The following is a 24,954-nucleotide window of genomic DNA, read 5'->3' on the forward strand; positions in this document are numbered from 1 at the left end:
TCCAGGATCTCACTTTCGTAGCTTGTATCACTTTGAATAAGCCTGTTATAAGACAAGGCTCCTATGTTTCATCAAGGAGTATCAGATGTGAAACAGCAGGAAGGTATTTAAGAAGCCAACTCAGAGAGTTCCTCCTACACAAGCATTCAGGTCTTGAGCAGTCCAGGCAAACAACACATGTTACAACAAAGCTTAAACTTGTTCTTCATAATAATTTTAAAACAATACTAGCTGCTCATTTAATTTTAAAAACAGCAAAAAATATCCACCTCCCTTTCTATTTCTTATAAGGAGTCTTGAAGTTTAAATCTCAGTGTGATAGATATGCTTGCTTTGATCTGCTTAGCTCTTGGACATCCAGGAGCTCTGGGCTGCTGGTCCCGTGCTGCCCGGGGTCCCTAGGGACAGCTCTGTCCGCCATTAGGGAATTTTTTCCTGAGAACGCCCTGTAACAGGGTTCGTGAACCTCAGTTTGGGAACCACTGGTCTAAGTCTATATTGGTGTAGAGAAGAAGTACATGGGTGGGGTGCATCCCTTGGTTTGTCAGGGAAGGAAGTGGGTTATTTTCCTGGTCGGTGTTCTTGGTTACTCAACCTGGTACTGGCAGTGTCCTGTGATGTGTTCCGTGTAGATGTCTCTGGACCACCTGATAGTGTCAGACACAAGCTAGAAACGTACCTGTCTAGAGCGGCCAGAGCCCCAGAGAGCAGGAGCCCTGGGCGCCTGGCGCTGGCAGACAACAGAGCTCCTCACGGTTGTGTGTTCCGGATTTTGATTTCACCAACCAAGTACCAAGTGTGAACTCCTCAGGCACTAGAACAACCTTAACATGGAGTCACAGACAGCCCCCTTGGGCACCCTGAATCTATCTTGCCACCCAGGTGAGCCTGCCTTTGTGATAGATGGTCCCTTGCACCAAAAACCATAACAATATTCCGGTTACTCAGACTGGTCACTCAGCCAGGTCAATTGCACCTCCGATCTCAAACGGAAGACAACGATCGTGGCCAATTCTATAATAAAACTAGCTAAATCTTTACTAACTAGGAAAAGAAGAAACTTATTTACCAGGTTAAAGCAGGTAAACATACACACAAAGGAGTTACAGTCTGAGGTTTCAAAAAGTAGTAGAAGCTGCTGTAACACGCAAGCTCTGTATGTCCTTCAGGGCTAACTCTAGCCAAACAGCCGGGATCCCTTCTTATGCTTAGAAGGCGTGCCGGCTCCCTGAAGTCCAAGCAGCAAATTCTTCTTGACAGGGATTTTTATTCCATTCCCCCAGAGCTCAAGCTGATGGGGGCAAGTGTGTCTGCCTCCTCCTGGGTGTGCGTGTGAGGGGGAGAAATCAACCAAGTCTCTTGTCCACGGATGATCCACAGTGGCTTGTCTGATGTCTCAGGGCCTTCCCTTGTTGGAAAGGAGATGGCTCCTCTCCTGGTAATGCTTCTCTCCTGACTCGGGGCAGCAAAGGGGTTTACAGGTTTAGTGCCAACGCTTATATATCACCTTATAACATAGGCTACAGATATTATAGGTGAGAATAATCCTGCAGCAACTCACAAGCTTTTCATAAAATCTAAACACGAAACACATTTTTATAAATCTAAGGCCTGTTTTAACAACACTAACAAATAGGTGAGCAAGACTGGTTTCCAGTCGTGCGTTTGTCACTTCTCAGTAAGGCCTAGGGGCCTTGGCATGTGCTGGCAGCTGGTCTGCCAGTGTCAGAAGAGGATATTCCCTCTTATCCCCAGCTGTCCCCCAGGGGACCGTCCTGGGGCCACTGCTGTTCAACGTATTCATAAATGATCTGGGGAAAGGGATAAACAGTGAGGTGGCAAAATTTGCAGATGATACAAAACTACTCAAGATAGTTAAGTCCAAAGCAGACTGTGAAGAACTACGAAGAGATCTCACAAAACTGGGTGACTGGGCAACAAAATGGCAAATGAAATTCAATGGTGATAAATGCAAAGTAATGCAGATTGGAAAACATCATCCCACCTCTACATATAAAATGATGGGGTCTAAATTAGCTGTTACCACTCAAGAAAGATCTTGGAGTCATTGTGGAGAGTTCTCTGAAAACATCCAGTCAGTGTGCAGCGGAGTGTTGGGAACAGTTAGGAAAGGGATAGATAATAAGACAAAATATCCTAATGCCTCTCTATAAATCCATGGTACACCCACAGCTTGAATACCGTGTGCTGATGTGGTTGCTCCATCTAAAAAAAGATATATTGGAACTGGAAAGATTCAGAAAAGAGCAACAAAAATAATTAGGGGTATGGAACAGCTTCTGTATAAGAAGAGATTAATAAGGTGTGGAGTTTTCAGCTTGGAAAAGAGATGACTAAGGGGGAATGTGATAGAGGTCTATAAAATCATGACTGTATTCCCACAGTATTCTTACTCCCACAGTATTCTTGCCAGCAAGTTAAAGAAGTATGGGCTGGATGAATGGACTATAAGGTGGGTAGAAAGCTGCCTAGATCATCGGGTAGTGATCAACAGCTCCATGTCTAGTTGGCAGCCGGTTTCAAGTGGAGTGCCCCAAGGGTCAGTCCTGGGGCTGGTTTTGTTCAATATCTTCATTAACGATCTGGAGGATGGCGTGGACTGCACCCTCAGCAAGTTTGCAGATGACACTAAACTGGGAGGAGTGGTAGATACGCTGGAGGGTAGGGACAGGATACAGAGGGACCTAGACAAATCAGAGGACTGGGCCAAAAGAAACCTGATGAGGTTCAACAAGGACAAGTGCAGAGTCCTGCACTTAGGATGGAAGAATCCCATTCACCGTTACAGACTAGGGACCGAGTGGCTAGGCAGCAGTTCTGCAAAAAAGGACCTGGGGGTTACAGTGGATGAGAAGCTGGATATGAGTCAACAGGGTGCCCTTGTTGCCAAGAAGGCTAACGGCATTATGGGCTGTATAAGTAGGGGCATTGCCAGCAGATCGAGGGACATGATCATTCCCCTCTACTCAGCACTGGTGAGGCCTCATCTGGAGCACTGTGTCCAGTTTTGGGCCCCACACTAGAAGAAGGATGTGGATAAATTGGAGAGAGTCCAGCGGAGGGCAACAAAAATGATTAGGGGGCTGGAGCACATGACTTATGAGGAGAGGCTGAGGGAACTGGGATTGTTTAGTCTGCAGAAGAGAAGAATGAGGGGGGATTTGATAGCTGCTTTCAACTACCTGAAAGGGGGTTCCAAAGAGGATGGATCTAGACTGTTCTCAGTGGTAGCAGATGACAGAACAAGGAGTAATGGTCTCAAGTTGCAGTGGGGGAGGTTTAGGTTGGATATTAGGAAAAACTTTTTCATTCAGAGAGTGGTGAAGTACTGGAATGGGTTCCCTAGGGAGGCAGGGCTGGTGCAACCATTTAGGCGACCTAGGCGGTCGCCTAGGGCACTAGGATTTGGGGGGCACATTTTCTTTAGCAGCGACTGCGGCGGCCGGATCTTCGGCCACCCCAGTCGCCGCTGGCATTTAGGTGGAGGGAGCCGGGGCAGGGGAGCGCGGGGAGGGCTGCCTGCAGCAAGTAAGGGGGGGGGGCATGCAGGGGAACTCCCCGCCTCAGCTCACCCCTGCCCCGCCTCCTCCCTGAGCACACCGTGGCTGCTTCACTTCTCCCGCCTCCCAGGCTTGCGGCACCTAAACTGATTGGTGCCGCAAGCCTGGGAGGCAGGAGAAGTGAAGCAGCGATGGCGTGCTCGGGGTGCTCGTGCGCAGAGCAGGGGTGAGCTGGGGCGGGGGGGGGTACCTGAGGGTGGGGGATGGGGAGCTGCCGCAGGGTGGGCGCCTCAGGACAGAGGGGGAGAGCTGCCACGGGGGGGAGGGCACCTCAAGGCAGAGAGGGGGAGCTGCCACGGGGGGTGGTGCCTCTGGGCGGGGGCTCGGGGAGAGGGGAGGGCGCAAGGTGGAAGTTTCGCCTAGGGCGTGAAACATCCTTGCACCGGCCCTGTAGGGAGGTGGTGGAATCTCCTTCCTTAGAGGTTTTTAAGGTCAGGCTAGAGAAAGCCCTGGCTGGGATGATTTAGTTGGGAATTGGTCCTGCTTTGAGCAGGGGGTGGGACTAGAACCTCCTGAGGTCCCTTCCAACCCTGATATTCTGTGATTCTATGACTGGTGTGGAGAAAGTAAATAAGGAAGAGTTATTTACGCCTCATAACACAAGACCTAGGGGTCACCAAATGAAATTAATGGGCTGCGGGTTTAAAACAAGCAAAAGGAAGTATTTCTTCACCCAACGCACAGTCAACCTGTGGAACTCCTTGCCAGAGGATGTGAAGGCCATGACTCTAACAGGGTTCAAAAAAGAACTAGATAAATTCATGGAGGATAGGGCCATCAATGGCACTTAGCCAGTGGTATCCCTAGCTAACCCCTGTTTGCCAGAAGCTGGGAATGGGGAACAGAGGATGGATCACTTGATGATTCCCTGTTCTGTTCATTCCCTCTGGGGCGCCCAGCGGTGGCCACTGTCAGTAGACAGGATACTGGGCTAGATGGACTTTTGGTCTGACCCAGTATGGCCGTTCTTACGTTCTTATCCCATAACCACCTAGTTTTCTTTAGCGCCTTTGGTGAGAGACCCTGTGTGGTGTTTACGTGCTTGTAATTATTAGAACTGGGAGCACTGGCTGTCGGGAGTCTGAAAGGACAGGAAACAGGAAGGAGGGGGAAGGAGTTGAGGAGGCAGAGTGAGAGTTACAGAGGGTGCAGCAGCAGCAGCTTGGTAAAGAGCGATTGTGGATACCCTTCACTACTGAATTCTTGCAAGCATACTGGGCTACACAACGTGCCACAACGCAAAGATCACCCGCAGAGTTACTGCATGGGAAACAGATGAATAATAAACTGAACATTGCTGGATTGTTAAAGGCACGACCCTGATGCTCCAAACGAGGATGATGTGAGAAAAACAGTTGAACAGAACCAAGCAAAGTATAAGGTTTTCACAGACAAGCGGCGGGGTGCTAAGGAACCAAAGTCTGAGCGTGGTTCCTTCATTAGAATATGAAAACCTGGAATCTTACGCAAAGGGGACCATAAATTCACAGCTCCTCTTAAAATCATAGAGAAGAAGGGACCTTACACCTATGGACTTTCTGATGGGCGGGTATGGAATGCTTCTTGTCTTGCACCTGCCTGTGCACCAAGAGGAGATTGTGCCAACAGCCAATCTGCATTGGATGACTTCACCGTAGAACCAGCACAACAAGACATTGCACTGGAACCGGGGCTTGAGAGACGGACTGTCAGATCCAGACGACCACCTGCCTGGACTAGAGACTATGTTATGTAATATCTACAGTGTTTTCAGGGTAATATTTCTGCCAATAGTATAGTGTCATTTCCTATTTGTTCCTGTTGTTAGAACAACAATGTTTATTTTAATTGGGAGAGTATCTTAAGAGAGGAGGGAATGTGGTGTTTCGATGTGCTTGGAGCACTGGCTGTTGGGAGTCTGAAAGGACAGGAAGGAGGAGGGAGGACTTGAGGAGGCTGAGTGAGAGTTACAGTTTGTGCAGCAGCAGCTTGGTAAAGAGGTTTCCACTGTAAAAATAAAGTCCTGTTGAAGCTCGTTAGTACCTTGCCTGCTTGATACAACACCCTGTCAAAGGCTTTCTGAAAATCCCAGTTCGCTGTATCGACTGAATCATCCTTATCCACATGATTGTTCAGATCCTCAAAGAATTCTAGAAGATTGGTGAGGTACGAGTTCCCTTTACAAAAGCTGTGTTCACCCTTTCCCAACATATCCTGTTTATCTGGGTGTCTGATCATTCTTTACTCTAGTTTCTACCAGTTTGCCCGTTACTGAAGTTAGACTCACCGGCCTGCAATTGCCAGGGTCGCCCCTGGAGCCCATTGTAAAAATTGGTGTTACATTAGCTACCTGCCAGTCATCTGCAACAGAGGCTCGCTTCACTGGTAGCTTGCTTACTACAACTAGTAGTTCTGCAATTTCATATTTGAGTTCCCTCAGAACTCGTGGTCGAATGCCATCTGGTCCCGGTGACTTATTCCTGTTTAATTGAACAATTTGTTCTAAAACCTCTTCTACTGGGATGGTACTTCAGATTTATCACCCAATAAGGACAGCTCCGATGTGGGACTCTCCCTCCCGTCCTCTGCAGCGAAGACCGCTGCAAAGAATTCATGGAGCTTCTCTGCAATGGCCTTGTCTTCCTAGAGTGCTCCATTGTCAGCTAGTGGCCCCACCACCTCTTTGGCAGGCTGCTTGCTTCTGATGTACTTAAAAACATTCTTACAGTTAGCGTTTGTGTCTTCCGCACGTTGCTTCTCAGATTCTTTCTTGGCCTGACCAGCCAGAGTTCGTGCACCTTCCTATTATCCTCGCTACAATTTGATTTCCAAATTTTAAAGGATGACTTTTTGCCTCTAACGGCTTCCATTACTCTGCTGTTTACCTTGGGTGGCATTAGAATAATAGAATATCAGGGTTGGAAAGGATCTCAGGAGGTATCTAGTCCAACCCCCTGCTCAAAGCAGGACCAACCCCAACTAAATCACCCCAGTTCTTCTGGTCCTCCTATTGTCGTTTCTGATTTAGGGCATACATTTCCTCTGGGCCTCTAATGACGGTGTCTTTAAACGGTCTGCATGCTGCTTGCAGGCACTTAACACTCGTGACAGCAGCTCCTTTTAATTTCCATCTAACAACCTGTACTTACGCCGCTAGGTTGACTTTAGGTCTTTAACGTTGATGGGTAGCTGGGAAGATGGTAAATCGGACAGAACCCGTTCGACAAACCTCTTCATTTCCTTGTTATTGCCTGACTTCTTTATTCATTTCCTTTTCCTGATTTCCCAGCAGACTGACTAGACACCAGATTTGGTGCTAGCAGGGGGACCTGACGAGCTCCTTGTTTTCTGGTTTCTTTCGGCAGCATTGAACTTGCCAGGGCACAGTCAGATTCTGGATGCTCATGTAAGTTTAACACCTAGCGCTCAGCTTTAGTTCTGTTTCTTAGCTCTTTTGGGCCATCGATCTTTGGTCTGACATGTAGGATCCCTGCATTAGGAGAGGTGGCTAATTAACCATGGAAACCATAAACCTTGGAAATCAAATGAAACCTGAAGTCCATAGAAGATTCCGAAAGGCCCTTGGGGAGCGGAATTCAAGTTGAGGAAGAGTTCCCTGCACAGCTTACCTCTCAATTCTCATTTGCCTGTACTGAGCACAAAAGTTGTGAATCACAGAATATCAGGGTTGGAAGGGACCTCAGGACAGGGCCAGCTCTAGGTTTTTTGCCACCCCAAGCAAAAAATTTTTTGGCTGCCCCCACCTCAGCTCTCGGCTCCCCCCCCCCCACACCCCTGGCACCCCAGCCCTGGGCTCTTCCCCCCTCCCTGCACCTGCACCCTCCTTCTACTACCAGCAAGTCACTGGTAACTTGCTCCCAGGGTGGATCATTCAGCAGGAATTTTGGATGTGCACAGAACACAGACAGGACTGGTTCCCATATGGTTACAGAGCTGCAGAAAAGTGGAACAGTTTTTAGCTTGTGTGATTGGAGGATATCTGGATGCATATTATAAGACTGTCCTCCATAAATGAGGAAAAGTTGAGATGCCTTTATTATTCTTTTGTTCCACTCTTTGTTTCTGTGGGGAATTTGCCAATGCAATACCACTGTCTTCCTTTTAAACAAATAAAACTCAAAAAAAGGCAATGGCTGTGGAAAATAGCAATTCCAGTCCTAATAACCACTGGGAAGCATTTCTTGCTTCTTCATTTCTTATCCTACTTTTTCTACAGCAAATTACAGTGGATCAGTATATTTGATTTGGGAGAAATGAAGTAAGAGCTGCCCAAACTGAGCTAAAGCACTCCTGAATTGTGAGGTGTTCAAATCTGGAAGGCAGGTGCTAGATTCCCTTTCTGAATATTAGCTAAATCTGGAAAGGAAAAGTCAATTTCTGCTTCCATGGCTCAGAACGGGAAATCCTCCTATGTGCCTGGTTCTCCAGGTCCAGAGCCTCCCCTCTCTTACTTTTCATTTTAAATTCTAGTGTGATCCACATACCTCCCTTGATAGGCTTCAGATAGAGAGGGGCACTGTCCATTTAGTCCACCCAATTCCTTCTGTGGGGGCTGCAAGGTGAGGTCACACCAGTATCCCTCAGCCAGTCTGGGGATGTTGTTTGAAGGGGATCTCTGGGCCAAAGCCTTCTACTCCTTGGGCACACTCGTTCCCCATTCACAGTGCCACCCCGCTCTAGCAGTGAGCTCTCCATTCACAGCAAGAAGAACAGGAGTATTTGTGGCACCTTATAAATTTGTTAGTCTTTAAGGTGCCACAAGTACTCCTGTTCTTTTTGCGGATACAGACTAACACGGCTGCTACTCTGAAACCTGTCATTATTCACAGCAAGCTGCAGCATGAGGTTTCAGCTACCATACTCCCTCCCCCTCCCTTTCCTGTCGGTAGTGGCCAAGGGAATGCTGGGAAATGTAGTTCTTTCCCTGCTCCAGGGCTGGCTCTATAGGTAGGGCGCTAACCAAGGAACTACAGCTCCCAGGGCCCCTTGTTGATTCTCAGCTCCCTGCTGCCCCTGCAAATGGGCTGCCCCAAGCAGCTGCTTGCTTTGCTGGTGCCTAGAGCCGCCCCTGCCTCAGGAGGTATCTAGTCCAACCCCCTGCACAAAGCAGGACCAATCTCCAATCAGCTCCAGGTAGGGTGGGGATACCATATGTGTGCGGTGGTTAGACAGGAAACAGCAAGGAACTGGACTGGTATGGAGTGAAACTGTAAGTATCTTATGTATGCCTGAGGGCCGTATGTTTGAGCGAGTTATATGGGAAGTGGAGGTTTTAAGTGGGCTTTCAGAGGTAACGTAATTGAACGGCAGCAGAAAGTGGAATCCCAGGTTTTTAAACAATCCTCCAATAACACACCAAAAAGCTCATGTCTAGTTACTCATTCAAAATTAGAATAAAGTTACAGCAAGATTTCATCATAAATGAATAAAATCCTAAAGATTTCAGAACACAAGTGCTATAAATAGACACAGGGAAGCAATTCCAAGTCAACCTTGTCACAGAGAAATGCAGTTAAACTATTTCTCTTTTTTTAACCAGCATAGGCCCCCCAAACGGAAGGGCACCGCTCCTGGAGAGGGTTTCTCTCATTGGCGCAGGCCATCCACCTCCCTGAAAGGCGGGAGCAAGGTCAATGGGAGAATTCTTCCGTCCACGGCCCGGACTGATGTAGCTGTGCTGACCTACGTTCCCTGTGCAGCCCAGGCCTGAGGGTTGGTGCGTGCGGAACAGTTAAGTCAAAACAGCTCCGTCCATCAGGGGTGTGTAAAAGAGAAACCCGCTCCTGGGCGACACGGCCACCCCGCCCTAACCCCCAGCGTAGCTACGGGCATTCGGGGAGGCGGTGGGTGGGCCTACAGCGACGGAAAGACCTGCTCCACCACGGGGTTGTGCCAGCCTAGTCTCCGTAGCACAGACGGGGCTGCCCCCAAGAGACAGGGACAGGCAGCAAAAGCCAAAGCGGCCCCAGGGCAGGGGGTGAGCCTGCACTTTGGACCAGGGGACCGGGTGGGACAGGTGTTTGTGACAGGCCGGCCTCCCGCCAGAGGAGGAAGAGCCCAAGGAAGAGGGATCAGGGAGCGCCCCTTAGGGCAAGGGAAGGCCCGAGGCCAAGCCCCCCAAAGCAGAGTGGAGATGCAAACCCGCAGGAAGGGCAGGAAAGCCGCCAGGAAGTCAGCAGCCCACGCAGCCTGACCCCGGTTGACGTCTTGCCTTGTTGGGTCAATGGCCAACGTGCCCAGTGTCACTGGGATTCCCCCCCCCCCGAGCAGGGCGCACGCAGCCCCCACCCGAGAATTCTGCAGGGGAACTTCCCACATTCGGGGACATTGCAGGGCTCAGCCCCCCCCCCCCCCCATGCAATAGCTGACCCCCCTTCCCCGTTCCGATCCCGGTGTCTCCCCTCCCAGCTAAATACGAATGGTTCAGCCCCGCCGCCGCCCGCCTTCCTCGCCCCACACTCTGCACCCACGGTGAGGCCGGCCGCACCCCGCCCACACCGGCCCCCAGTGCCGCGAGCTGCCCCGACGTGGCCCCGGGCCCCACCCTTCTCCACGCCGGGCCCTGGGGGCCGAATTCGGGCCCTGCTCCGCAGCCTGCTCTCGTCCCACAATGCTCCGCTCGCTCACAAATCTGCATACGTGCTGACGCGGCTCCGCCCCCGCGCGGGCCCCTCCCCCCCCGGGTGTCCCGTCCTGGGCCCGCTCCCCGCAGCGCGGGCAAGGAGCGGCCCGCAGCGCCGTCACCCATCGGCGGCTCGGAGCTCGATTGAGCGGCCGGAGCCCCCGCGCGGGCCGGGTAGGTGCGGTGCGGGGCCCCGGCCCGGCCCGGACACGGCTCCGCGCGGGGCCCCCGAGACCGGCCCGGCCCCGCTGTCACGGCGGGGAAACCCGGCTCCGGCTCCGCCGCGCAGAGTCACGGGCCGGGCCCGCGCCAGGGCAACCCCCCCCCGCTGCATTAACCGGGGGGGCGGGGCGGTGCCGGGGGGCGTGGGGGCTCCCCGCGTGTGTGTGTCAGGCGAGGGGCAGGGGGGCTGGATGGGGGCCGGGCCGGGGCGGGGCCGGGCTGTCTCGGGGGGCGTGGGGCCTCCCCGCGTGTGTGTGTCAGGCGGGGGGCGGGGGGGCTGGATGGGGGCCGGGCTGTCTCGGGGGGGTGTGGGGGCTCCCCGCGGGTGTGTGTCAGGCGAGGGGCGGGGGGGCTGGATGGGGGCCGGGGCGGGGAGGTGCCGGGCTGTCTCGGGGGGCGTGGGGCCTCCCCGCGTGTGTGTGTCAGGCGGGGGGGGGGGGCTGGATGGGGGCCGGGGCGGGGCCGGGCTGTCTCGGGGGGGGGTGGGGGCTCCCCGCGGGTGTGTGTCAGGCGGGGGGGGGGGCTGGATGGGGGCCGGGGCGGGGTGGGGCCGGGCTGGATAGGGGGGGCGTGGGGGCTCCCCGCGTGTGTGTGTCAGGCGAGGGGCAGGGGGGCTGGATGGGGGCCGGGCTGTCTCGGGGGGCGTGGGGCCTCCCCGCGTGTGTGTGTCAGGCGGGGGGCGGGGGGGCTGGATGGGGGCCGGGGCGGGGCCGGGCTGTCTCGGGGGGGTGTGGGGGCTCCCCGCGGGTGTGTGTCAGGCGAGGGGCGGGGGGGCTGGATGGGGGCCGGGGCGGGGAGGTGCCGGGCTGTCTCGGGGGGCGTGGGGCCTCCCCGCGTGTGTGTGTCAGGCGGGGGGCGGGGGGGCTGGATGGGGGCCGGGGCGGGGCCGGGCTGTCTCGGGGGGGTGTGGGGGCTCCCCGCGGGTGTGTGTCAGGCGGGGGGGGGGGCTGGATGGGGGCCGGGGCGGGGGGGGGCCGGGCTGGATAGGGGGGGCGTGGGGGCTCCCCGCGTGTGTGTGTCAGGCGGGGGGCAGGGGGGCTGTCGGGATCGCGGAGCAGGGGCTGGCCCAGGCAGGGCAGCTGGCCACGTTGTGCCCTCGCCCCCTGTGGCTGTAGGGGGCAGGGTGGGGGCCGTGCCTGCGGGATGGGGCTCCCAGGTCCCTGTCAGCTGGAGACGCGGCCCTTCTCTCTGCAGTGACCCCGTGGGCCCCCGCCGTCCGCCATGGGGCTCCTGTCGGACCCGTACCGCAGGCGGGCACTGTCCCGCCTCATCCTCCGCCTCAACACCCCACTCTGGTGAGTACGCGGCCCCTGACTTCCTGGGCTGTTTCCTCCCATCGCCAGGCGCTCTCCTTCCTTCCGTCTTAGTCTCTCCCCTGGGGCCACCCATCGGGGGGGGGGGGAGTGGGGCACCATCTCCTGCGGAGTCCGCACCCAGCCCTCCCTGCCCTAGGAGCCCAGAGTCGGGGGCCGGGCATCGAGCCAGCGTTGCCTGAGTGGCAGTGCCAAGGGGGGGGGCAGCTGGAGGTCAAAGCCGTGGCCCCCACGGGCACAGATCTGCCCTTTCTGTGCTGCTCTGGGGCCTCCCTGTTAGAGCTGATCCCTTCTCTCATGGGTAATGGGGCCTGGGCAGGGAGGGGAGCAGCCTGTGGGCTTCACCCCCTTGCGTCTCCTGTCTGCAGCATCCTCAGCTACCTGGCTGGGCTGGGCTGGTTCCTGGGCCTGGCCTCCCCGCCCTTCACCCTGCGCTCGTACATGTCGGAGAACGCCATGGGCTCCACCATGGTGGAGGAGCAGTTCGTGTTCGGCGAGAGGGCGCTCTCCTACGCCCGCGAGTTCGCTGGCCACAAGAAGAAGGTGGGGTGAGTTCAAGCCCCCGTGCCCCGGGCCAGCAGGGTACAGGCCAAGTGCTTCTCTGAGGGCCCTGGGCCAGCAGGGAGGAAGGGTGGCCCCCCGTGGCTACATGAGGGGACTGCGTTGCCAGCTGCCTTTATAATACCCAGGGGTGTCCTGCCAGCGCCCAGCATGCAGTACTCAAGGCAGGTGAAGTGCATGCTGGGAGTTGTAGTCTCTAGGTGCTAATGGAGGGGGTGGCTTTGCAGGGCCCTGCGGTTTGCCCTCCTTGTGCAGTCTGGAGGGCAGAGCAGTGGCACTGTGCTACACGGCACTGGGCGAGTCCGTGCCTGGGGGTGGATAGAGCCTGGCCTGGGCTCTGAGAAGGGCCATCTGGGGATTGCTATGCGTGCTGGGCTCTAGCGTTGCCTGTCCCCCCAGGCGAGGGGGCCCCGTTCCGGCCCTCACTCTTCCTGTCTCCTTTCCCAGGGGGATCCCCGTGGCCTGGCTGGAGAAGACCATGTGGAACCTGGGCCTGGAGGTTTATAAGCAGCCCTTCTCCCGCACTCTGCCCTTCCCTGACGAGATGCGCGAAAGATACGTATGTGCCAGGCCAGGACCGCAGTCCCTGGGAGCTGCAGGCACTGAGAGCTGGGGAGTTTCCCCTCTGGGCTGGGGGTTGGTGCAAGGGGACAGATGTGGCCCCTACGCCCCGTGGGCTGGTACGTCCCCCCAGAGCTCTGGGGCTTCTCGGAGGATCCTGGCCCTTCCTCAGCTCCGTACCCTGAGTGCTGATCCAGGAGGTCTGCTCACGGAAAAGGGGTAGCAAAACCGTGGGGCTGACGGCACTTGAGGGGCCAGGGCTGGTCACTGGGCAAGTTGGCTGCATGCAGCTCCGCACCCAGTCCCGACCCACAGCCTCTGCTATCCCGGTGCTGGGCTCCCCCCCGCTCCAGCTCTGAGGGTGCCCCTCAACCCCAACCCGCAGTCCCCTGCTATCCCGCTGCCAGCTGCTGGTGCTCCTCAGCCCCCTGCCCTCCCCGGACTGGGTCCCTCCTCAGCAGACACCAGGCTGCTGTGTTTGGCTCTGGGGTGGGAAGACGCCCCTTCTTTTGTGGGTGGGGCTCGGTCCCGCTGAGCCCTGGTTCCCTCCCTGCAGATGGTGAAGGGCACGAACGTGTACGGGATCCTGCGGGCGCCACGTGCGGCCAGCACTGAGTCCTTGGTCCTGAGCGTGCCCTGCAGTACAGGGCAGCCCAACAGCCAGGCCGTGGGGCTCATGCTCGCCTTGGCTTCCTGCTTCCGGGGTGAGTGAGTGCGTGCAGGCCTGGGGGTGGGGCCTGTGGGAGTGGCAGGGAGGTGCTAGGGCAGGTGCACCTGAGAGTGGCTTGCTGCTCAACAGTGCATGGGCCAGGCCCCTCTCTGCTCGGGTGACGGGGGTCTTGTGGTCCCAGGGGTCCGGTGGGGTTCCTGGGGCTGTATCGGGCCCCCCGGCCCGGCGAGGGGGGTTCCTGGGGCTGTATCGGGCCCCCCAGCCCGGCGAGGGGGTTCCCTGGCCCATATCAGGCCCCCCGGCCCGGTGAGGGGGGTTCCTGGGGCTGTATTGGGCCCCCCAGCCCGGCGAGGGGGGTTCCTGGGGCTGTATCGGGCCCCCCATGGCCCGGCGAGGGGGGTTCCCTGGCCCATATCGGGCCCCCCAGCCCGGCGAGGGGGGTTCCTGGGGCTGTATCGGGCCCCCCAGCCCGGCGAGGGGGGTTCCCTGGCCCATATCAGGCCCCCCGGCCTGGTGAGGGGGTTCCTGGGGCTGTATCGGGCCCCCCATGGCCCGGCGAGGGGGTTCCCTGGCCCATATCAGGCCCCCCGGCCTGGTGAGGGGGTTCCTGGGGCTGTATCGGGCCCCCCAGCCCGGCGAGGGGGGTTCCTGGGGCTGTATCGGGCCCCCCAGCCCGGCGAGGGGGGTTCCTGGGGCTGTATCAGGCCCCCCATGGCCCGGCGAGGGGGTTCCCTGGCCCATATCAGGCCCCCCGGCCCGGTGAGGGGGTTCATGGGGCTGTATCGGGCCCCCCAGCCCGGCGAGGGGGTTCCCTGGCCCATATCAGGCCCCCCGGCCCGGTGAGGGGGTTCCTGGGGCTGTATCGGGCCCCCCAGCCCGGCGAGGGGGGTTCCTGGGGCTGTATCGGGCCCCCCAGCCCGGCGAGGGGGTTCCCTGGCCCATATCAGGCCCCCCGGCCCGGTGAGGGGGTTCATGGGGCTGTATCGGGCCCCCCAGCCCGGTGAGGGGGTTCCCTGGCCCATATCAGGCCCCCCATGGCCCGGTGAGGGGGTTCCTGGGGCTGTATCGGGCCCCCCAGCCCGGCGAGGGGGTTCCCTGGCCCATATCAGGCCCCCCGGCCCGGTGAGGGGGTTCATGGGGCTGTATCGGGCCCCCCAGCCCGGCGAGGGGGTTCCCTGGCCCATATCAGGCCCCCCATGGCCCGGTGAGGGGGTTCCCTGGCCCATATCGGGCCCCCCAGCCCGGCGAGGGGGGTTCCTGGGGCTGTATCAGGCCCCCCATGGCCCGGCGAGGGGGTTCCCTGGCCCATATCAGGCCCCCCAGCCCGGCGAGGGGGTTCCCTGGCCCATATCAGGCCCCCCGGCCTGGTGAGGGGGTTCCTGGGGCTGTATCAGGCCCCCCATGGCCCGGCGAGGGGGTTCCTGGGGCTGTATCAGGCCCCCCGGCCTGGTGAGGGGGTTCCTGGGGCTGTATCGGGCGGCCCGGCGAGGGGGTTCCTGGGGCTGTATCGGGCCCCCCATGGCCTGGCGAGGGGGGTCCTGGGGCTGTATCGGGCCCCCCGGCCTGGTGAGGGGGTTCATGGGGCTGTATCGGGCCCCCCGGCCCGGCGAGGGGGGTCCTGGGGCTGTATCAGGCCCCCCATGGCCTGGTGAGGGGGTTCCTGGGGCTGTATCGGGCCCCCCAGCCCGGCGAGGGGGTTCCTGGGGCTGTATCAGGCCCCCCATGGCCCGGCGAGGGGGTTCCCTGGCCCATATCAGGCCCCCCGGCCCGGTGAGGGGGTTCATGGGGCTGTATCGGGCCCCCCAGCCCGGCGAGGGGGTTCCCTGGCCCATATCAGGCCCCCCGGCCCGGTGAGGGGGTTCCTGGGGCTGTATCGGGCCCCCCAGCCCGGCGAGGGGGGTTCCTGGGGCTGTATCGGGCCCCCCAGCCCGGCGAGGGGGGTTCCTGGGGCTGTATCGGGCCCCCCATGGCCCGGCGAGGGGGTTCATGGGGCTGTCAGGCTGTTCAGATCAGACTCTCATGTCTCAGCCCCTCCCCCTGGTATCTGTGCAGTGTGCAGCGCATGGAGGCCCCTGCCCTGTTCACAGAGCCCCGGGGGCCGAGCGGGGAAGGCACCTGGCAGGTTCCTCCTGGGGCGGCTTCGGGCCTCTCGCCCCGTGTGGCTGACTCGGCTGCAGTCCCCCCTGCATCCTCTGACCCGGGCCCCGCCGTGGTGCGTACTGCTCCCCGGGCAGCCGGCCTGGCCTTCGCTGACACGGACAGTGCTCGTCTGCTTGCAGGTCAGATTTACTGGGCCAAGGACATCATCTTCCTGGTGAACGAGCACGACCTGATTGGCATGGAGGCCTGGCTGGAGGCCTACCACGACGTCAACGTCACCGGTGAGGCCAGTGGAGCTGTGGGGGCAGGGCTGGGGCTTCGGGGTGGGCAGGGGCGCAGTGGGGGTGGGGGCAGGCAGGCCCCTCGGCTGGGGCTTCGGGGTGGGCTGGGGGGCAGGCAGGGGCCTAGGCTGGGGTGCAGCGGGGGGGGGGGGGGGGACAGACCTGGCTCTCCGTGGAGGCCCCTCTGGCGTGTCGCAGCCACACGCTCACTGAGCAGGCACAGCTGCTCTCAGAGGGGTTGTTACCAAGCCGGGGAGCCGGCTGGGGCTCTCCCCCCGCCCCCCAACTGGGGCTGCCTGGTCTGAGGTGCTGCTGTGCCGGCAGAGGTGCTCTCCTCGGGGATGCAGGGCCGGGCCGGAGCCATCCAGGCAGCTGTCTCGCTGGAGCTGAGCAGCGACGTCATCACCAGCTTCGATGTGGCCGTGGAGGGGCTGAACGGGCAGCTGCCCAACCTGGACCTGGTCAACCTCTTCTACGCCTTCTGCCAGAAGAACGGGCTGCTGTGCACCATCCAGGGCAAGGTGAGAGCGGGGAGGGGGCGGCACCATCCAGGGCAAGGTGATGGGGGCGGGAGGCCTGGCACCATCAGGGCAAAGGAAGCGGGGGCAGCACCACCCAGGGCACAGTGAGATCGGGGGGAGGGAACGTTCCCAGCCAGACTCCTCTCCCTGCTGGTTTCTCCTGTCCCCCACCTGCCCCCTCCCCTGCGGTTGCCGATTGCACCCCCAGTCCCGCCCCAGGGGCTCTCGTGGCCCCGGCCAGGCTCCCCAGCTGTCGGTGGGGGGAGGAGTGCATAGGGGGGCGGGGGCAGGCCCTGATGTCTGTGCCCTTCAGCTGCAGCGCACGGACTGGGACACGCTGCCGGCCTACGTGCACAGCCTGCAGACCCTGCTGCTCATGGTGCTGAAGCAGGGCTCCGGCCGGCCCCAGGGCGACCACGGCCTCTTCCTGCGCTACCACATCGAGGCCATCACCGTGCGCGGCATCAACAGCTTCCGGCAGTACAAGTACGACATGGGCACCGTGGGCAAGTGAGTAACGCCCCTGCGGGCAGGGCAGGGCCCCCTGCTCCCCCAGCATGCGAGAGCCGGGCTGGAGGGGCTGGACTGGGCTGGCAGGGGGCTGCGGGTCAGGACTGAGGTGCACCAGCTGAGCTGGGGATGGAGGGAGCCCAGGGTTGGGCTGCGGGTCAGGACTGAGGAGCACCAGCTGAGCTGGGGATGGAGGGAGCCCAGGGTTGGGCTGCGGGTCAGGACTGAGGAGCACCAGCTGAGGAGCCCAGGGTTGGGCTGCGGGTCAGGACTGAGGAGCACCAGCTGAGCTGGGGATGGAGGGAGCCCAGGGTTGGGCTGCGGGTCAGGACTGAGGAGCACCAGCTGAGCTGGGGATGGAGGGAGCCCAGGGTTGGGCTGCGGGTCAGGACTGAGGAGCACCAGCTGAGCTGGGGATGGAGGGAGCCCAGGGTTGGGCTGCGGGTCAGGACTGAGGAGCACCAGCTGACTGCGGGTCAGGACTGAGGAGCACCAGCTGAGCTGGGGATGGAGGGCCCCCTGGATTGGGCTGCGGGTCAGGACTGAGGAGCACCAGCTGAGCTGGGGATGGAGGGAGCCCAGGGTTGGGCTGCGGGTCAGGACTGAGGAGCACCAGCTGAGCTGGGGATGGAGGGAGCCCAGGGTTGGGCTGCGGGTCAGGACTGAGGAGCACCAGCTGAGCTGGGGATGGAGGGAGCCCAGGGTTGGGCTGCGGGTCAGGACTGAGGAGCACCAGCTGAGCTGGGGATGGAGGGCCCCCTGGATTGGGCTGCGGGTCAGGACTGAGGAGCACCAGCTGAGCTGGGGGATGGAGGGCCCCCTGGATTGGGCTGCGGGTCAGGACTGAGGAGCACCAGCTGAGCTGGGGGATGGAGGGCCCCCTGGATTGGGCTGCGGGTCAGGACTGAGGAGCACCAGCTGAGCTGGGGGATGGAGGGCCCCCTGGATTGGGCTGCGGGTCAGGACTGAGGAGCACCAGCTGAGCTGGGGATGGAGGGAGCCCAGGGTTGGGCTGGCCGGGGGGGCTGCGGGTCAGGACTTGAGGGCTCTTGGCAGAGCCGGAGCCTAGGGGAATGCTTGTCTAGCTCAGTGGGGGGACCGGCTGGGGGATGGGGCTGAGAGGCTGTGCCCCCCGTTCTCCCTTCCTGCCACCCCCGGGCGAGGACGGTGCCAGCGTCTGCCCCTGCTGAGGATCCTGCCCCGCAGGACGCTGGAGGGGATCTTCCGCAAGCTGAACAACCTGCTGGAGCGCCTGCACCAGTCCTACTTCTTCTTCCTGCTGCCCTCGCTCGCGCGCTTCGTCTCCATCGGTGTCTACATGCCGGCCTGCGGCTTCCTCATCCTCATCCTCGTCCTCAAGATATCCCCAGAGCCACAGCTGCGAGGGGAGGGCTCTGGGCTGCAGCAGGGCCAGGCCTAGGAGGACCGGGGGCAGGCGGAGTCTCTGCTCACACCCAGGTTGGGGAGGAGCCGGCGTTTTTCCACAAGGCCACTGAACTGCACAGCCCTGCCTGACGGGGGGAAGGGGCACGTTCCCCGTGCTGGCCGAAGGGGGCCCCTCCCCACTGCCCACTCCCTAGCCTGGGTCCCCGCGAGGAGCTCGCTCTGGGGAGCGGGGATCTGCCTGTGGCCGGGTGGGAGTCGGTGAGGGGGCCTGGTGGGTAGGGCTGCTGTGTGGTTGGTTTCCTTGACTCTGCCCCACGCCCTTGACCTGTGGATGAAGCTGAGTAAATGCGATGCAGGCCCGGAGGAGCAGCTCTGTGATGGAGACCGGGGTGCTGGCCACGCTGCCGCCGAGGTGAGGGGTCGCAGGGCCCTGCCCCAGCCACTCCTGGAGCTCTCCAGGCCCGAGGGTAGCTACTGCCTTCCTCCCCCATGGGCTCTCCCTGCCGTGGGTCTCTCAGTGGGGCCCCCGGCAGGTTCCTGGCCGTCTAAGGAACGTCTGTGGTGCCTACTACCATAGTATGCGAGCGCCTCCCAATCTTTACCCTCATCACCCTGCATGGATTGGGACCGGGGACCTTCCCCGGGCATCTGGGGCAGGGCAGGGAGCCCCCAAGCCAAGCAACCACCCCACTGGGCCGCCCTGCTGTGTAACCCTCCCCGGCGCAGCCCCCGCCCCTTGGAGCCCCAGGAGCTCAGGCTGGGCTTGAAGCTGCCCAGGGCCCTTTCCCTGGAACAGGGAGGCAGATTTGGGGTCCCCCTTCCCCCAGCAGCTGGGATTCCCCCAGGGGCAAGGCCTGATGGGTTGGCTCTGGCCCTGGTTCAGCTGCCCCTGCTTAGCTTCCCCCCTTCCCTGCCACGCAGGAGTCGCGTCCTGGCCTGCTCACCCTGGTGCCACCTCTGCTGATCTGCCATGCCACGGGCCTCACCCTCTACTTCCTGCCTGTGCTGGGCCAGCACGTGGCCACCCAGCACTTCCCCGTCTCGGAGTCGGAGGCTGTGGTGCTGACGGTCATTGCCATCTACGTGGCTGGGCTGGCGCTGCCACACAACACACACAGGTACGTGCGGGTCCCGGGAGGCGAGGCAGAGAGACGTGACAAGATCCGTCACTCACCCAGGGCCAGCAGCAGGTTGTGCTCTGGGGTGAAGTCAGCGGGCCAATAGGAACACAAACACGCCTAATACACATGCACGATGACTGCAGAGCTCTCTCCCCAGCAGGGGGCGCTGTGGGGAGCAGGGCAGGAGGACAGGCAATGGGGGGAGCTCCCAGCTACTCCAAGCCTGGACTCTCCCAGCAGGGGGCGCTGTGGGGAGCGGGGCAGGGCACTGGCTGTGGGGGCGTTCCCATCTACTCCTGTCCCAGCAGGGGGCGCTATGACATTCTCCCAGGTACAGTCTGGACTGCTGAACATCTGTGTCCCCCCAGTTCTCCAACCTGGAGTGCCTTTTACACCGCCACTCCTGGTCTGCCCACGCAGCCTCCAGCGTGTAACTCACTCCCCGCTGAGTTCCATGAGTGCGCTAGCCAGCCACTCCTGAATTATATAACAGAACCACACTAGCACATTCCCAGTCCCAGACTTTCCGCACTAATGTGCGTCTTGTACTGGCCAGTGCTTTACTCCTAGACAACACAAGTGCATAGAAAGTCTGTCATTTCATTAATAGAAAATAATGTGCACAAATCCTGCGATCTCAGATGGACTACCCCAGACCCTTCAGTCCAAGCACACACTGGTTTAGATAAAACAATAACACAAAGTTATTAACTACAGAAAGATGTTAAGTGATTACAAGTAATGAGGGATAAAAGTCAGAATTGATTACAAAGTAGTAAAAGAGATCTAATTTAGCGAGCTGTGGGTTTCTGTCACCATGTGTTCCAGCAGTCTTACAGCCAGGATCTGTCTCCAGGCCAATGATGCTTCCTTTGTCTTGCAAGTGTTGATGCTGTGAGAGGAGATGAAGGGAGAGATAATCTGGGGAGTTTGCTCCCCTTTCTTATAGCAATTCTCTTCTTTGAGAATCATCTCCAGCTGGGGTCCAGGTGGCAAAGTCCCTGGGATGGGAGCTTCCAGCTGTGTGTGCGCCACGATGTAAATTTCTCACTCACACCCTTTTTCCTGACAAAGAATGGCCGCTAAGCCAGGTGATAGTCCATTGGATTTTGACGACACCTGGCTGAGGCGTCAGTTGGCCTTTTATCTTTGAGGAACTGGTTTGTGCCTGCCTTTTAAAATTTGGAGCTTGTCTCAGCAATGTCATACAGCAGAATTTTATAACTGGACTTTATATAAATGATTGTGTAGGAAGGAGTGCTGCAGAAAGGGATCTGGGGGTCATAGTGGATCTCAAACTAAATATGAGTCAATAGTGTAACACTGTTGCAAAAAAAGTAAACACCATTTTGGGCTGTATTGCCAGGAGCATTGTAAGCAAGACACAAAAAGTAATTCTTCCGCTCTATTCCTCGCTGATTAGGGCTCAGCTGGAGTATTGTGTCCAGTTCTGGGTGTCACATTTCAGGAAAGATGTGGACAAATGGGAGAAAGTTCAAAGAATAATAATAAAAATGATTAAAGGTCTAGAAAACATGACCTGTGAGGGAAGACTGAAAAAAATGGGTTTGTTTAGTCTGGAGAAGAGAAGACTGAGGAGGGACATGACAGTTTTCAAGAACATAAAAGGTTGTTAAATTGCAGCAAGGGAGGTTTATGTTGGACATTAGGAAAAACTTCTTGTCAGGGTGGTTAAGCACTGGAATAAATTGTCTAGGGAGGTTGTGTGGAATCTCTGTCACTGGAGATTTTTAAAGACTTGTCTACACTTACCCGAGGATCAACGCTGCGGCAGTCAATGCATCAGTGGTTGATTTATCGGGTCTAGTGAAAATCCATTAAATCGACTGCCGATTGCTCTCCCGTTGACTCCTGTACTCCATCTAATCGAGGAGAGTAAGGGGAGTCAACGGGAGAGCGTCTCTTGTTGATGTTATGTAATGTGCACCTCGCAGTAAGTAGATATAAGCTACATCGATTTGAGTTACGCTATTCACATAACTCAAATTGCATAGCTTAGATCGACTTTTCCCTTTAGTGTAGACAAGGCCTAAGAGCCTGTCAGGGATGGTCTAGATAATACTCAGTCCTGCCATGAGTGCAGGGGACTGGACTAGATGGCCTCTTGCAGTCCCTTCCAGTCCCATGAGTCTGTGAACTTTACCTACAATGTTGCCACACATCTTTTACCGGGACAATAATGATCAGCACATTGAGTTTTCACCATACCTCACAAGGCCTGCTTTGTACCGAATCCACAGAATTGTGTAAAAAGGGTGAACATAGACTGTCACAGGGTGTCACAGAGTCCCCGGGCGCTGCTCTGGAACCGCTCCCCACCAAGCCAGGCAGGACTCTGGGGAGCCTCCTCTCCCTTGGAGCAGCCTGTCTGCAGGGCAAGAAGCTCACACGGCTTCACCTCCTGGGTCTCTCCTTGGAGCATTCAGCATCCTCTGCCCCTCCGTGCGCTTCCCACAGCGAGTCCACCCAGCGGGGTCCTGGGGCAGCCAGAGGGTCCTGCCCCCCCACTTCGCAGTCAGACGTGACTCTCAGCCAGCCAGTAACACAGAGGTTTATTCGATGACAGGAACAGGGTCTAAAACAGAGCTTGTAGGTGCAGAGAACGGGACCCCTCAGCTGGGTCCATTCTGGGGGGCAGTGAGCCAGACCCCCACGTCTGCCCTCACTTCCCGTCCCCAGCCAGCCCCAAACTGACAGCCCCTCCAGCCCCTCCTCCTCTGCTGAGTCCTTTCCCAGGCCAGGAGGTCACCTGATCTTTGTTCTCTCACACCTTTAGCATCCCCCTGCAGGGAGGAAGGGCCTGGCCATTAGTTGCCAGGAGACAGAGGGTCGGCCAGGAACTGAGTCACCCACACAATATTCAGAGGGAACATAAAGAACAGCCCCACTTTGTCACACAGGGCGCTATAGAAAATGGTGATGGTGATTGGTTCTCTGCTGGTTCTCAGCCCTGGCCAGAGCGGGGGCTAGGCAGGTGTCCATGGGACCTGACAGCCATTTCTCTGCTCTGCAGGGTGCTGACTGGCTGTGGGAGTGAACGTGGCTGGATGAGCCTGAAGCTTCTCTCCCTGCTGTACCTGGCCATGCTGCTGGGCTGCATCGCCCTCATTAACTTCTCCCTGGGCTTCCTGCTGGCTATCACCATGGTGCCCGTTGCAGCCATCGTCCAGCCCAGAGGCCCCAAGTAAGTGGCACCTGCGCATTTCCCGTGGCATCCAGTGAGGCAGCTCAAGGTCACCTGAGCCATGAGTGGCAGGGGCTCCGTGGCCAGTCGCATCCTAGGTGGGCTCGCTCTGCAGGTGGCAGGATCCTTGTTTGGGTACAGGCAGGGTGCCTTGAGAGCCAACAGCCAGTGCAAGGGAGGGGCTGGAAATCCCCTCCCCCACCAGGGACTAGGCCCACAGGGGTCTCATTAGACAATATCAAGTTCATTAGTCATCCCTCTGCCACAGCCTCTCCCAGCAGGGGGCGCTGTAGGGAGCGGGGCAGGAGCTCCCAGCTACTCCAGCCTCTCATAGCATCCCCTGCTCGGGGGAGTAGGGCAGGAGTTCTGGGGGAGCTCCTGGCCACTCCAGCCTCTCCCAGCAGGGGGCGCTGTAGGGAGCTCCTGGCTACTCCGGCCCCAGCCTCTCCCAGCAGGGGGCGCTGTGGGGAGCGGGGCAGGGCGCTGGCTGGGGGGGAGCTCCTGGCCACTCCGGCCCCAGCCTCTCCCAGCAGGGGGCGCTGTAGGGAGCGGGGCAGGGCGCTGGCTGGGGGGGAGCTCCTGGCCACTCCGGCCCCAGCCTCTCCCAGCAGGGGGTGCTGTAGGGAGCGGAGCAGGGGGCGCTGTAGGGAGCGGGGCAGGGCGCTGGCTGGGGGGAGCTCCTGGCCACTCCAGCCCCAGACTCTCCCAGCAGGGGCGCTGTAGGGAGCAGTGCAGGAGTGCTGGGATTTTTCCCTTTTCAGCCCGGCCCTGCTGGCTGGTGCACTCCAGGCTGCCCCACTCTGATCCCTGCCTGTGTCTGTCTCCCAGGTATCTGTATGCAGTGCTGCTGGTCCTGGTCACACCAGCTGTCACCCTCCTGCTCAGCATCGTCCTGTACCAGGAGCTGATCGAGTACCCCATCTCGGCGCTGGAGTGCTGGCAGCTCTTCCTGCAGGCTGTGTCCGAGGGCCTGCTGGACCACTACCTCTACGGCTCCATCGTCTTCCCCTTCATCGCCCTCTTCGTCTACCCCTGCTGGCTGCTGCTCTGGAACGTGCTCTTCTGGAAGTAGCCGGGACCCTCTGCCTCACCCCACATCTCCTGGGAGCGGGGAGCGGCCCCCGCCTGGCCACTGGATCCCAGGATCTGGGACCTGCCCTGGAGCCATCCCATGTCCCCAGGCTGGAGCCTTGGGCTGTTCTGGGGCCTGCAGCAGGAGTTAGTCCCTCTTCCTTGTGCTCAGTGGCCTCCTTGGGGAAGGCGGAGCCGTAATGGTCCCAGAGCAGGAGCGGGGCCTGGGACGCCCGGCCGCTGCCTGTGCTCCACTGAACTCAGCTGTCCCTGGGCACTGCACGCTGGGACCTTTGCCTTAGGGGAGCACCTGCCAGCTGGTACAGGGGGGCACAGGGCACTGGGCTGCCTGCATGGGCCTGCTTGTTCCCACAGCCAGAGGGCAGATGGCTGGGAAGAGGCAGCACGGCAGGGTGCCACTGCAGACACCGGTCCCCTTGAGTCTGTGTGTGGGGGGGAGCGGAGGGTGCTCCCCGCTCTTCTTCAGGCATGGGCCGGGCAGGCCTCCCCCAGCACTGGGAGAGGAGGGGGGTGGGGCACGCTGGTTAGCACACTCCTCCGCTGTACACAGGTGGGCCAGGCCCCCACCGGACTGGGCTGGGGGAATGTACAGGGGTGGGAAAGGCAAGTGTGGGCCGGGACTGTTCATCTTTGTAATAAAATAACAAGAAAAGCCTTTGGCCAGTGTGGTGGGGGTGGTTCATAGCCGGTGCTGGCAGTGCCCCCAGGCCTCTGTCCTTGGGCTGGGGTCCTGACCTGGGAAATAAATGATCCAGCCTCAGGGAGCTTACGGGTTAGGAATGGTGCTGCTCTGCAACGGGGGGAGCAGTCCAGTTCCGGATACACTGCAAGTGAGGGGTGGGGGGTTAGGACAGCAACGCTGGCTCTCCCCATCTGCCACTTGGCAGCAGCATGGCAGAGGCAGGCCTTGGAAGGACAGTTCAGGGAGGGGGTTCTTAGGGGTTGTGGAGAAGTCAACCAGGGCACTGTGGGTCAGCAGAGGAGGCAGGGCCCTGCAGTGAGACCCACGGGGGGTGAAGTCACGTTTAGGAGGCAGCCTCTTCACACTGTGTAATTCAACATCAACATCCCCCATGAAGTCACTGCTGTGGTGGTCAGAATAGAACACGGATCCCTGGCGGCGAACGAGCTCCATGCTGGGGAGTACGGGTCCCCCGCACTGTTCAGAGCTTTCAAGGGCATTGCCCCATCTCCCCACAGGATGCCTC

General features: G+C 59.3%; 1 protein-coding gene across 3 annotated transcripts; it reads left to right on the top strand.

Annotated features, from left to right (window-relative positions):
* The first annotated feature begins 8,772 nt into the window (after positions 1-8,772).
* On the top strand, positions 8,773-24,954 carry GPAA1 (glycosylphosphatidylinositol anchor attachment 1). 3 transcript variants are annotated; one of them, XM_045007269.1, is made up of 13 exons: positions 8,773-8,790; positions 11,620-11,720; positions 12,107-12,286; positions 12,747-12,858; positions 13,417-13,564; positions 15,810-15,911; positions 16,236-16,432; positions 16,746-16,942; positions 18,149-18,302; positions 18,645-18,740; positions 19,250-19,446; positions 22,484-22,654; positions 23,483-24,954. In XM_045007269.1, the coding sequence occupies exons 2-13, from the start codon at positions 11,647-11,649 to the stop codon at positions 23,724-23,726; spliced, it is 1,872 nt and encodes a 623-aa protein (XP_044863204.1). In that variant the 5' UTR covers positions 8,773-8,790; positions 11,620-11,646; the 3' UTR covers positions 23,727-24,954. The 3 variants fall into 3 exon arrangements, with proteins under 3 accessions (XP_044863204.1, XP_044863203.1, XP_044863202.1); XM_045007268.1 differs by lacking the exon at positions 8,773-8,790 and adding an exon at positions 10,258-10,377 and having other exon boundaries at positions 23,483-24,953; XM_045007267.1 differs by lacking the exon at positions 8,773-8,790 and having other exon boundaries at positions 11,459-11,720.

Source organism: Mauremys mutica, chromosome 2, assembly GCF_020497125.1.
Source record: "Mauremys mutica isolate MM-2020 ecotype Southern chromosome 2, ASM2049712v1, whole genome shotgun sequence".
Lineage (NCBI taxonomy): Eukaryota > Metazoa > Chordata > Testudines > Geoemydidae > Mauremys > Mauremys mutica.